The following is a 14,646-nucleotide window of genomic DNA, read 5'->3' as shown; positions in this document are numbered from 1 at the left end:
AAATACTACCTGGTGTTGCTATGAAATATCCCACCCCTGATTTTCAATGGATGCCCTCTTTTTGCCGTAGGTCCTTTAAGAAAAAAGATATTTTCTTCTACCTCAATACGGCCCATGACATATTTGAATGTCTCAATCATGTCTCCCCTCTCTCTGCATTCCTCGAGTGAGTATAACTGCAATTTACCCAGGCGTTCCTCATACGGGAGATCCTTGAGTCCTGAGAGCATCCTAGTAGCCATTTGCTGAACCGACTCAACTCTCATTATATCTTTTTGATAATGTGGCCTCCAGAATTGTACACAATATTCCAGATGAGGTCTCACCATGGATCTGTACAATGGCATTATAACTTCGGGCTACCGGCTGATGAAACTTCTTCGGATACAACCCATCATTTGTCTAGCCTTGGATGAAGCTTTCTCCACTTGATTGGCAGTCTTCATGTATTCACTAATGATCACTCCCAAGTCTCGTTCTGCTGCAGTTCTTGCTGCGGTCTCACCATTTAGGGTGTAAGTTCTGCATGGGTTTCTGCTGCCAAGGTGCATGACCTTACACTTTTTGGTATTAAAACTTAGTTGCCAAGTTATGGCACTGTGCTTTTGCCTACTATGTTGCATAGTTTGGTGTCATTGGCGAATAATGTAATTTTACCTCAAAGCCCCTGAGCCAGGTCCCTTATGAAGATATTAAATAGGATCGGACCCAAGACCGAGCCCTGTGGCACTCCACTGATCACTTCCGACATTTCGGAGAGGGTACCGTTCACCACCACCCTCTGAAGTCTACCTCTGAGCCAGTCTTTAACCCATGCAGTTAACGTTCCTCCTAATCCCATCGAACTCATCTTGCTTAATAACCTGTAGTGTGGGACACTATCAAAAGCCTTACTGAAGTCCAAGTACATGACGTCCAGGGACTCCCCCATATCCAGCTTTTTCATTACCCAGTCAAAGAAGCTGATTAGATTGGATTTGCATGACCTTCCCTTTGTAAATCCATGTTGATGGGGATCTCATAAATTCTCATCATCCAGGATCGTATCTAATTTGTTTTTGATTAGTGTTTCCATAAGTTTACTCACTATCGATGTGAGATTTACCAGTCTGTAATTTGCGGCCTCCATCCTGCATCCCTTTTTGTGGAGTGGAATGACGTTAGCTGTTTTCCAGTCTAATGGGACTCTTCCTGTACTTAAGGAAAGATTGAAGAGCGTGGATAACGGTTCCATCAAGACATCTCTCAACTCCCTAAGCACCCTGGAATGTAGTTTGTCTGGTCCCATGGCTTTGTTCACTTTGAGCCTTGATAGTTCATAGTAGACGCTGCTGGACATAAACTCAAAATTTCGAAACGGGTCTTCTGAGCTTTCCCTTGTCTGCAACTATGGATTGAAGAGGAGGAAGTCAGGGAACTCAAGAAATTCATTGAGGAAGCCTACAGGAGGAGGGTGGAAGAGAACGAATTCCAGATGAAAGATGAAGTGACACTAACACCAACAAGGAAGGGAAAATAAGAGAAAGATGACCCCAAGGAAGATGCCCACAGAGGAAAACCGCAGGAAGGGGAGGAAAGGGCTAGTCAATGCCCAGAAGAAGAAGAAGCAAAGCACTCCAAGGACATAGACCTGAGACCGAAGCGAAAATTGAAAAAGGGGATGTCTGCGATCCTAGTGGGAGACTCAATCCTGAGGCATGTGGACAGCCACATAGCAGGAGGGAGAGAGGATCCCAGGAGCAAGAACAAAGTACATCGTTGACAAAATTGGGAAAATCCTAGAAGAAGCAGAGACGGAAGAGATTACAGTAATGATCCACATCGGGACAAACGATGTCAGCAGGAGAGACTACAGAAGAAGCGCACTGATAGAACAGTTCAAGATTCTGGGAAGGACTTTGAAGATGAGGACTCAGAAGATAGCATTCTCAGAGATCCTACCGGTACTGAGGGAAGATGTGAAGAGGCAGGAGGAACTACAATCAATAAATGCATGGATGAGGAGATGGTGTGAGGAACAGCGTTCCACTTCGTGAGGAACTAGACAACATTCTGGGGCAAGAGCAAGCTCTTCAGGAGAGATGGATTTCACCTGAGCATGGCGGGAACGTCAGAAGAGGAATAGAACAAGCTTTAAACTAAGAAGGGGAAAGCTGACAGTCGACCAAGCGTCGACGATTCGGAAAAAGGTATCACGTGAAGATACTAAGGGGGAAAAAGACTGGAAAGAAACAACGGGCAAATTACAGGAGTTGACTAACCCAGAAGAGGAGGTTAGGAGGATTGTAGCACAAGAAAAGAAACTAAAGATCGAAGCACACGGAAAGGAAATGAAGACAAGAAGGTACCAGGATTTAAATTGCATATATACCAATGCAAGGAGCCTAAGGAACAAAATCGGGGAATTAGAAGTCATGGCCAAAGATGAGGACATAAACATCATTCGGGTCTCCGAAACATAGTGGAATGGAGAAAACAAATGGGATACAGCACTGCCGGGGTACAAGCTCTATCACCAGGACAGGTCAGGACAGAAAGGAGGTGGAATAGCCCTATACATAAAAGAACGCATACACTCGACCAGAGCGGACACAACAGAGACGACCAACAAACTGGAATAGCTATGGGTTAAAATACCAGAAAGGAAAGGGCCTGAGATGAGGATGGGCCTGTACTATCATCCACCTGGGCAAACTGAAGAAATCGATGAAGAAATGGAAGCCGAGATGAAGCGAGAAAGCAAAAGCGGTAACACAATTATTATGGGAAACTTCAACTATCCCGGGATAGACTGGAGTCTTAGAAGCTCAAAATGTTAGGGAAACAGGATTCCTGGAGGCTACACAGGATTGCTTCATGGAGCAGCTTGTCAGAGAACCGACGAGAGGGAATACCACTCTGGATCTAATCCTAAATGGGTTAAGAGGATCTGCGAAGGAAGTGAAAGTAGTGGGATCGTTGGGAAATAGTGTTCATAATATAATCAAGTTCAAAGTTGAAGTAGGAATACCGAAGGGAAAGAGAACCATAGAGACAACTTTCAACTTCAAGAAAGGAAACTACGAAGCGATGAGGGGAATGGTAAGGAAGAAACTTAGGAACACCTCCAAGAAATGGCAGACGGTAGAGCAAGTCTGGTCTTTTTTCAAGGACAGGGTGAGCGAGGCGCAAAATCTGTATATCCCCAGTTTCAGAAAAGGGTGCAAAAAGAGTCGAACAAAAGACCAGGCGTGGATAACTAAAGAAGTGAAGAAAGCAATAGGAGATAAGAATTCATTCAGGAAATGGAAAAAGGACAAAACTGAGGAGAACTGGAAAGAGCACAGGAAGTATCAAAAAGAATGTTAACTTGAGGTCAGAAAAGCCAAAAGGGAATAAGAAGAGAGGCTAGCCAGGGAAGCATGAAATTTCAAACCATTCTTCAGATATGTTAAAGGAAAGCAGCCAGCTAGAGAGGAGGTGGGACCGCTGGATGACAGAGAAAGGAAGGGAGTGGTTAAGGAGGAGAAAAAAGTGGCAGAAAGACTAAACATGTTCTCTTCGTCTGTATTTACAAAAGAGGACACATCCAACATACTAGAACCTGAGCAAATCTTCAAAGGAGACCAAGCAGAAAAATTAACATCCATGGAAGTAAGCCTTAAAGACGTACGCAGGCAGATAGAAAAATTAAAAACTGATAAATTATCGGGCCTGCATGGAATTCACCCAAGGGTTCTGAAAGAACTAGAGGAAATAGCGGGACTATTGCAGCAAATATGCAATCTGTCCCTGAAAACAGGTGTGATCCCGGAGGATTGGAAGATAGCCAATGTTACGCCCATCTTTAAAAAGGGATCAAGAGGTGACCCAGGAAACTACAGACCGGTGAGTCTGACCTCAGTTCCAGGGAAAATGGTAGAAGAACTGATAAAAGACAACATCGATTAGCATTTTCAAAAAAATAAACATGATTACCAGCCAACATGGCTTCTGCAAGGGGATATCGTGCCTAATGAACTAATTGCACTTCTTTGAAGGAATTAACAAATGTATGGACAAAGAGGACCCCATAGACATCATATATTTAGATTTCCAAAAAGCCTTCAACAAGGTACCCCATGAACGCCTACTTCGAAAACTGAAAAACCATGGGGTAGAAGGAAACGTATATAGATGGATCAGAAATTGGTTGGCGGGTAGGAAGCAGAGGGTAGGAGTGAAGGGGCACTTCTCAGACTGGAGGAAGGTCACGAGTGGTGTTCTGCAGGGTTTGGTGCTCGGACCGCTGCTATTTAATATATTTATAAATGATCTAGAAAAAGGGACGAAGTGTGAAATAATAAAATTCGCAGATGACACCAAACTATTTAGTGGTGCTTGGACTAAAGAGGATTACGAAGAATTACAATAGGACTTGAACAAACTAGGGGAGTGAGCGACGAGATAGCAGATGAAGTTCAATGTAGAGAAATGTAAAGTATTACATGTAGGAAGCAGAAACCCGAGGTATAGCTATACGATGGGAGGGATGTTATTGAGTTTGAGTACCCAAGAAAGTGACTTGGGGGTAATTGTGGAGAAAACAATGAAGCCGATGGCACAATGCACAGCAGCCGCTAAGAGAGTGAATAGAATCAAGAAGGGTATTACAACTAGAATGAAAGAAGTTATCCTGCCATTGTATCGGGCGATGTTGTGTCCGCATCTGGAGTACTGCGTCCAATATTGGTCGCCTTACCTTAAGAAGGATATGGCGATACTCGAGAGGGTTCAGAGGAGAGCGACACGTTTGATAAAAGGTATGGAAAACCTTTCATACGCTGAGAGATTGGAGAAACTGGGGCTCTTATCCCTGGAGAAGAGGAGACTTAGAGGGGATATGATAGAGACTTACAAAATCATGACGGGAATAGAGAAAGTAGAGAGGGACAGATTCTTCAAACTTTCGAAAACTACAAGAACGAGAGGGCATTCGGAAAAGTTGAAAGGGGACAGTTTCAAAACAAATGCTAGGAAGTTCTTCTTCACCCAACATGTGGTGGACACCTGGAATGAGCTTCTGGAGGGTGTGATAGGACAGAGTACGGTATCAGGGTTCAAGAAGGGATTGGACAATTTTCTGCTAGAAAAGGGGATAGAGGGGTATAGATAGAGGATTATTACACAGGTCCTGGACCTGTTCGTCTGCCGCGTGAGCGAACTGCTGGGCACGATGGACCTTGGGTCTGACCCAGTGGAGGCACAGCTTATGTTCTTATGTCCTAGTCGAAACATTAGTCCTAAGCATCCTAGATTACTTCAACATCATCTACCTAGCAGGATTACGCAATCACTTCCGGAAACTAAGCATCAACCAAAACACCACATATTACACCTTTCTACCAAAGACTTCACTGGCTGAAAATGGAGAGCTGAGTAGTTTTCAAATTCAGATGTCTTTCTACAAAGCTCTATATGGTCTTCTGCCCAACTAACTCACCAATCAGTTCACATTCACCAGTCACAGACAATCTACTCGACCTCAATCATTCTTTGCCTTTCCCTCAATTAAAGGATGAATCCTTAAGAGATTCAACAACAGATTCCTACCCTACTAAGCAGCCTCCAAAGACCACAAATGGAACCAACTTAGCAGAACATCAAACTCTTACATGCACTTCAGAAAGCTCCTAAAAATGCTCCTCTTCCCCAAACAGGACGACCACCTTAAATTTCTCCATGGAAAGACCTCCGACCCATTGACTCTATTCCATGTTGTTGCTCTATGACTATGAACATTCTTACCTATTTATTTATCTCCCTCCTTACAAAGCTATGCTTAAATTCGCTCTATGTAATCTATACAATTTTCAGTCCTTTCTCCATTGCTGTAATTTGCTGACTTTCTTCAGCCACTCTTCCTGTAAATCAACTCGAACCGAAAGACTTTTGCGGTATATAAATAAATATTTATGCTATGTTATGTTATGTTATAGGCTTATATCCCACTCTACCAACTATATTTATGTTGGAAAGTGTGAGGCCATCAAAACCCACCAAAATCCTACTGTACTGTCAAATAGATGATACCTGCAGCCTTAGGGCTATTGAGGTGGCAGAGAGCTGGGAATAGTTGGATTTGGGAGAGTTTGGAGGCATCACCATACATTATAAGGGGATTATAGTGAGATGTAAATCTGGCACCCTTTATGTGACATTCACAGCAGTGCTCCGTTAGGTGCCTCATTACTCTATTGACATGTCTGTGTAGTCAGTATGGTATAAATGGTGGCTCTGCCTATGTCCAAATTCCTTGGGTTTGGATGTTTTTGTGGTCAAAATGATCAAAAAAAGGTTAGGTGTCCTAAAGTTGGATGTCCTGTTAGCCAAAATGTCTAAACAGGCAATAAAAAAAAAGATGGATGTCTAGCAGTATCAAAAATGGATGATTTTAACATCTGATTTTTTGATGTATTTCTCAGGACATCCAAATCAGGCTTAGACCCACTATCAAAAAAAGTCCCCTATAACTATAAAATGATAACTATAAATTGATTAAGCTGCTCTCTGAACAGTAAATGAGAGTCCAATGCAACTCCCAATCACAAGTTTCCAATGGAAGCAACACGGACTGTCTTCCAACCATCACAATTACAGTCTTAGATACATTCAATAACTTATTTTTCTCATTCAGCACAACCCTTTCAATCACTCTTCCTACCTATAGCTATTTGCAATGTCTACTTTCCCAGAATGCAATGCTGATTTCACTGCTGCTAACTTCAGAACATCAGAAATATTCCAGACTTCAAAGAGGAATTCTATATAAATATCAATGATTGAACCACAGACTGATCCAACTGCCTAATAATCGCTGAAGAACAGAAATCCAAAACAGATTTATTTGGTTTCAAGTTCCATACATTTTAAAAAAGCAACTGCATCATTTAGCATCTGAAAATTAGTCCATCCAACATCTTGCTATAGCATCATAACAACAAAAAGAACATGCATTTCATCCAAACCAAGCTTTATCACTTCTTCCTCTACAGCAACTTTTTTTTAAAACAAGGTTTACCATACTTCTCAGCACCTGGGCCACCATAAACAACTTCTCTGTCATTCCCATAAGATAAATGTTTCACAGCTGGAAATAACTCACTTGGTCTATTTATTGAAACCCAATATTTTCCTTAGGGCTGGTGTTGGGAGGGGCCAAACAGGGCATCTGTCCTGAGCCACAGTATTCCAGGGGGCCTCCATGGGCTAGGATGTCCTTCCATTCTCCCCACCCAATTTCAAAGACCTCTCACCTTTTAAAATGCAGAGGGGTCTCCGCCACAACAGCAATTCTCTAGCACTGGTCACTGCTCCTTGGCACTGTTCCTCTACTATGTTCTACCCCCTCTGATGCAACTTCCTGTTTCCACTTGGGTGGATTGCAGCAGAGAAACTACATTGTGGATTCCACAAGCAGAACTAGATAATCACTTCCTTTCAAATAACCGGTGATCCCTTCACATTTTAAAAGGTGAGGATGGCTTTATTATGGGGTAGGAAGAAGGGAAGAACATCCTGGCCCAAAGTGGTACCATGTTGCTATGGACCCCCCTGGAGCAGCTGATTTTTTAAAATAAAGGGATGCTGGATGGGAGGGTATGTGGTAGACATAGAGGTGCGGAGAGGAAGAGTTAAGGATGACGAAGAGAGAGATGCTGGATGGGAGGGCATTTGGTAGGTGGGAATATTCTGGGAGGGGAAAGAGAGGAGATTAATTGGGGATTCCTCCTTAATTTTTGCCCTTGGTTCCAGCATGTTTATAATCAGCCCTGCTTTTCCTTATACTATTAAGCTCAGTATCACAAATAGTGACCTATTTCATTAACTTCCGTTTGCATGTTTCAAAGTCTACTATGTCCCTGGTATACCTCCATGTCCATTCTGCTCAACACAATTTTCTCCTGAATATTACCAATGAGACCTAGTTACTAATAACTGAGGTTAACAGGAAAACAACATGTCTTAATGGTAGTAACTTTGCTCCTTAGTTTCTCTATTACCTTAAATACTTCTACAGAAATTTGTACTTAGAAAGTAGTTGAATATTTCTTCCTATGAAAAATAGCTGGCTATAATTAGCTCTTCTAGGGATAAAGTAGTTCTAGAGGGTAATTTGTGATATTGAAAGAAAAGGTCTGAATTGGTCCATAAGTGGACAGAAAAAGAATTTGCATTTTATACACTACAGCCCACTGTCATTTGAAAACGGAGGGATTTTTTCCTCAATCCTCAGGCACCTCCACAGTCCAGATGTAGTCAGAGCTGTGCTTCTGGCAGTAGGAAACTACCCAAAGAGGGGAAGCCTATCTGCTGCTATGACTGTATTCCCTGTCCAGCTGGAGAAATCTCTAATCAAACTGGTTGGTGACGTTTTATTTCATAATAAAAACAAACGTCTAAAAAGTGGCCTAAATGGGTACTTGGACGATCAAAAAGCCTGATTGTCCAAGTACCCATAATCAAAGCTGGTTTTAGACGTATCTAAAACCAGCTTAGGCCTTTCCCCTGCCTCTAAACGCACAGAGAGAAAAGAGGCATTTTTAGAGGAGGGGAAAGGGTGGGAGGTGGGCCGATCTAGACTTAGGTGTGCAGCAGGTATAACCAAAACTTTTGGCAGGTTGCTTAGTCGGCACTTATATGTTTTGACTTAGACCAAATCAAAGCAGATATAAGTGCCGAAAAGGGGATGCTGAGCTGATCGCTGTAGCTCAGCGGACCCAGCAACCTGCCTACCCCCTACTGCAACGTTCACTGCAGGAGAGATGGCTCATCTCTTCTGCCATGATGTTGATCGCCCACCCCCCTCCGAACCGCGGCATATCAGGGTGAGCATCGTGGCAGGGCATCTCCCCTGCCGGCGATCCTCACCCTGAAGTGCCACGGTTTGGAGGGGGGTGGGCATTCACCATCAAGGCAGGAGAGATGAGATCTCTCCTGCAGCGATCAGCCCTCCCCAGGCAATTATGATTGGGCAGGAGGGAGCCAAAGCCCTCCTGCCCGGCAACACCACAAACCCCCGACAGCATCGGGGCAAGCCCTTTTTCCACACCAGCCCCGAACGTCCCCTCACCCCTGCCGATTACGATGGGGCCAGGAGGGAGCCCAAGCCCTCCTGGCCACGACCCCCCTACAAGATCTGGCAGGAGGGAGCCCAACTCCTCCTGCCTAGGTGAACCCACTAACCCCCACCCCCACTAAAATACAGGTAGGAGGGATCCCAAGCCCTCCTGCCCTCGACACATCCCCCCCACCGACCCCTTAATCCCCCCACCCTAATCCCCCCATACCTTTAAATCATTGGCTGAATGGATGGGTGCCAAGCATGTCCATCCAGCAGGCCAGCCATCTGTTGAATGGCTGGCCTTAGGGCCTGATTGGCCCAGGCGGCTTAAACCCCACCCACAGGTGGGACCTGAGGCACCTGAGCCAACTGGAATAGGCTCAGTAGGCTTAGGCCCCTCTTGTGGGCGGAGCCTTAGGCACATGGGCTAGATTGGGCCTATTTGCCTAAAGCCCCACCTACAGGAGGGGCATAAACCTACTGGGCCTATTCCGGTTGGCTCAGGCATCTCAGGCCCTACCGTGGGTGGGATTTCAGCCATCTGGGCCAATCAGGTCCTAAGGCCAGCTATTCAATGGATGGATGGATTGCCTGCCAGACGGACGGGCTTGGCACCCGTCTGGCCAATGATTTAAAGGTATTGGGGATTGGGGGTGGGGGGATCGAGGGGTCAGTGGGGGGTGCGTCGAGGGCAGGAGGGTTTGGAATCCCTCCTGCTCGTATTTTAGTGGGGGGTAGTGGTTTCGCCTGGGCAGGAGGAGTTGAGCTCCTTGCTGCCCGATCTTGTAGGGGGGGGTCGTGGCTAGGAGGGCTTGGGCTCCCTTCTGGCCATATCGTAATTGGCGGGGGGAGGTGGGGTTGGGGATCTCCGGGACAAGAGGGCTTGGGCTCCCACTTGCCTCGAAGCTGTTGGGGATGTTTGGGGCTGGCGGGGCAAGAGGGCTTAGATTCCCTCTTTCCCTGATGCTGTCAGGGGTTCAGGGTGTCGCCAGGCAGGAGGGCTTGGGCTCCCCCCTGCTCCAATCGTTATGGGGGGTGGATTCTGTAACTGATGTTGTTTTTGACAGACACCGGTTACAGAACCTAGCTTTTAGGTGAAGGACTGGTTTCTTTTCGCCTAAAAACTCTTGTTTTGGGCGTTTGGGAGTTAGGCTTTTTTTAGGTTGATTATATGTTGTTAGTGTAGACGTAGTGGTGATCTGGGTGTCTAAACAGCTGAATGTAGAGGCAGGCCATTATAAAAAAAACTTCCTTTTGGACGTTTTTTTGATAAAGGACATTTTCCCTGCTTCTACTTTCAACGTTTAAGGCCTTAGGCCAAAAGGAGACTTAAATGTTTTTTTTTATTATGTCTTTTCACGTGGTTTACATTCAGGTATTCAAGTATTTTTCCCTATCTGGCCCAGTGGGCTCATACTCTATCTAATGTACACGGGGCAAAAACAGCAATGTGGATTTCAACCTACAACCTCAGGGTGCTAAGGCTGTAGCTCTAACCACTATGCCACACACTCCCACATACGTGTAAAGGTAGCCAGCTACTTAGAGCAATTCTCTGCCATCTTCCACCAAGCTACATGTTAACCACAGAGAGACAAACTGTTTCTCCTCATTCTACAAAGGTGCACTACCGGTTTTAGCGTACGCAGAAGATTAGCGCGTGCTACAGCGTGCGCTAGCTAAAAATCTACTGCTTGCTTAAAAGGAAGCGGTAGTGGGTAGCGCTTGTGGCAATTTAGCGCACGCTATTCCACGCGGTAAGGCCCTAACGCACCTTCATAAAAGGAGCCCTAACACTCCACTCCACGGGCTCCTTTTACGAAGGTGCGTTAGGGCCTTAACGTGCGGAATTGCGAGTGCTAAATTGCCACGCACAATAGCCGCTACCGCCTTCTTTTGAGCAGGTGGTAGATTTTCAGCTAGCGTGCGCTATAGCGTGCATTAATCCGGTGCGTGCGATAAAACCGCTAGCTCACCTTTGTAAAAGGAACCCATATGCTTTTACTGTATGTTTTGTGGAAATCTTGGTTTTATTTTACTCTGGCAAGTGACATGGCCCAGCATTCAATTTTCAGACGTAATGTCAGCCGTGTTCAGCAAAATGCTAAGAACCACCAGCTGTATATCAACCTTCATATCTTTAAAATTTAGAGCAATAATTAGCCATTCTTGGAAACTGATGCCATTTTTGAGATGCTAAAAAATATTCTTTCTTCTTAGATATGGACAACTGTATAAGATGCCCAGAGGACCAGTGGCCCAATGATAAAAGAGATGTCTGTGTCCCAAAATTAATAAGCTTCCTTTCCTTTGAAGAACCTCTGGGAATCATTCTGATTCATATCAGCATTTTCTTTTTCATCATCACTGCCATCATTCTGGGAATCTTCATCAATTACCGAGATACTCCTATTGTGAAATCCAACAACAGAAACCTAAGCTACATTCTTCTAGTCTCCCTCATGCTCTGCTTCCTCTGCTCATTGATATTCATAGGCCGTCCTAATGAAGTAACTTGTGTTCTCCGACAGACTGCCTTTGGAATAAATTTCTCCATCTCTCTCTCTTCTATCCTAGCAAAAACAATCACTGTGGTCATGGCTTTTCAGAGCACCAAGCCTGGAAGCAAGCTCCGGAAATGGATGGGTTCCAGGGTCTCATACTCTATAGTCCTTTCCTGTTCCCTTTTTCAAGTCCTCATTTGCCTTGTCTGGTTGGCAGCTGTTCCTCCATTCCCACATCTTAACATGCAAGGAGAAGATGGAATCATTCAAATTGAATGCAATGAAGGGTCGGCAATTGCATTTTACTATGTTCTAGGTTATCTGGGATTTCTGGCTGGTATCAGCTTCATTGTAGCTTTTCTAGCAAGAAATCTACCTGACAGTTTCAATGAGGCCAAGCATATCACCTTCAGCATGCTGGTGTTCTGCAGTGTCTGGGTATCTTTCATCCCAACATATCTGAGCACCAGGGGCAAGTATATGGTAGCAGTGGAGATATTTGCTATCCTGGCCTCTGGTTCTGGAATACTGGGGTGTATCTTTATCCCCAAGTGCTACATTATTCTATTGTGGCCTGACAGGAATAACAGGAAATATATCACAAAAAAATAAATTGACTTAAACTTCTCTAAATGTTAAAGGAAAACAAAATTAAAAACACATTCTTGCATTATGTCAGAAATTAATTTGTTCTATAGTTATATTCCAACTCATATACAGTCCATCCAATATTCAAAGCCAGGTGTATGCCCATCATCCTCAAGAGGGTTGAACAAGGGTAGGATGGGCCATTGTAGGTCTGGCTAACCTTGAAAGTGGCCTTAGGTGTCTTCAGTGCCTCTTTAGACACAATTTTCATGGAAAGTTGGTGAAAAAAATGTAGGTCTTTAATACCCTGGCCTATATTTCCAACACCTACCTTTCACGTGGATGCGATTTTACAAACAGCACCTTTGTGTGACTGACACGTGATTGTTGGCCATTTTATAGGTGGCTGCTGATAATGACAATTGTAGAATCCATCCCTAAGTTTAAATGTATAGTGCCACCACAGTGACTTTAATATCTGAAATATTCAGGACCCCTGCTTTTACATATAACAAGGCAGACTATAGAAATTAAATTAAATTCTGTTACCAGCATTTGTGCTGAATATATCCCTACCACTAAGGATCTGATATTTAAGGTAGGAACATAAGAATTATAAAAATTAGTGTAAGATACCGCTACTACCAGACAATACATATCAGTATTGTTAGCCCAACAAACTTGAAAGGCTATGGCCTCAGAATTGGAGCCTACGCACAGCAGTGAATCACAAACTGAGATAATCCGCGTAGTTATACAGCTCCTGCTCCAATCATTGGCCGGTATTTACTATTTTTTAAAAAACTTTTTTGAAAGCATTTCGATGAAGCTAATTCAAACCCTTCACCCCAAACTTCAAAAACTTTTAGGGAATACTGTGTATATATTAGCCAGGATTTGAAAAAGTGTAGACCAAAAAGACTTATCTTGTTGCTGACTTGTCTTTAAAACATATTCAGTCACTAGTGTCTATTTGCCGACGCGGCCAGCGTTTCGCGGGAATTTCAAACATCCGCTGCGTCAGGGCCACCAGGACATTCAAAATCACAGGCTCAATCAGTTCACTCGGTCACAAATTTTCAAAATTTGAAAATTTGTGACTGAGTGAATTTGTGAATGAGTGAACTGATTGAGCCTGTGATTTTGAATGTCCTGGTGGCCCTGACGCAGCGGATGTTTGAAATTCCCGCGAAACGCTGGCCGCGTTGGCAAATAGACACTAGTGACTGAATATGTTTTAAAGACAAGTCAGCAACAAGATAAGTCTTTTTGGTCTACACTTTTTCAAATCCTGGCTAATATATACACAGTATTCCCTAAAAGTTTTTGAAGTTTGGGGTGAAGGGTTTGAATTAGCTTCATTGAAATGCTTTCAAAAAATTTTTTTAAAAATAGTAATACCGGCCAATGATTGGAGCAGGAGCTGTATAACTACACGGATTATCTCAGTTTGTGATTCGCTGCTGTGCGTAGGCTCCGATTCTGAGGCCATAGCCTTTCAAGTTTGTTGGGCTAACAATACTGATATGTATTGTCTGGTAGTAGCGGTATCTTACACTAATTTTTATGATAACGTTATATACTGCTGGGGTGATTAGTTTTAGGAGGAACATAAGAATTGCCATACTGGGACAGAGCAAAGGTCCATCAAGCCTAGTATCCTGTTTGCAACAGTGGCCATCCCATGTCCCAAGTACCTATCTAGAGCCTGAGTAGTAAAACAGATTTAATGCTGCTTATTCTAGGAATAAGCATTGGGTTTCCCCAAGTCATCTTTATAGTGGCCTATGGTCTTCTATTTTAGGAAATTATATAAATCTTTGTTAAACCCTGCTAAGCCAACTTATTTTACAACATTTTCTGTTAACAAATTCTAAAGTTTAATTACATGTTGTGTGAAAAGTCAATAAGGTTGTACCGTTTTTATTGGACTAACTCAATGCATTTTATGATGAGCTTTCATAGGTAACTCTGTAGGTATATTTATGGGTATAACTAATTAGTGTAACATAAACAAGTCACATGCACATCTCGTCTCTAGGAGATCTCACAACTACACCCATGGATTCCGATTTTTGCCAACTTATACAAATACAGAGACCCAAAGCTAAATATAAATATTTTTTATAGATATAAAAATATAATTCACAAGCCAGCAGTAAATAATAACTAATTATTGTTCACAATATATCTGAATACATACATATATTTCAGCACATAATTATTACACAGTAATCACTAAGTAAATTAGTAAATATGACATTCTTACACACTAAGTAATTCCTTATAATACTGAGTCCTGATAATAGCAGCAATCTAATAAAGCTTATCACCAAGGGGAATTAACATTCCTATCCAGAACCAATACAATTCTATCTAGCCCAGCTGAAAGAAACGATAATTCCTTTTCTCACCCTTTAGATCAGTGATTCCCAACCCTGTCCTGGAGGAACACCAGGCCAATCGGGTTTT

General features: G+C 43.3%; 1 protein-coding gene across 1 annotated transcript in view; it reads left to right on the top strand.

Moving 5' to 3' along the window:
* LOC117346953 (vomeronasal type-2 receptor 26-like) overlaps positions 1–12,492 on the top strand; it is a 107,770-nt gene extending 95,278 nt beyond the window's left edge. The window contains exons 4-5 of the mRNA XM_033917261.1: positions 8,255–8,381; positions 11,303–12,492. Of these exons, the coding sequence (XP_033773152.1) occupies positions 8,255–8,381; positions 11,303–12,198 (1,023 nt within the window). The 3' untranslated portion in view covers positions 12,199–12,492. The remainder of the gene's footprint in view (positions 1–8,254; positions 8,382–11,302) is intronic.
* The last annotated feature ends 2,154 nt before the right edge of the window (positions 12,493–14,646 follow it).

The sequence above is a fragment of the Geotrypetes seraphini genome, chromosome 12 (genome assembly GCF_902459505.1).
Source record: "Geotrypetes seraphini chromosome 12, aGeoSer1.1, whole genome shotgun sequence".
Taxonomy (NCBI): Eukaryota; Metazoa; Chordata; class Amphibia; order Gymnophiona; family Dermophiidae; genus Geotrypetes; species Geotrypetes seraphini.
This window is presented reverse-complemented; position numbering and strand designations above follow the sequence as displayed.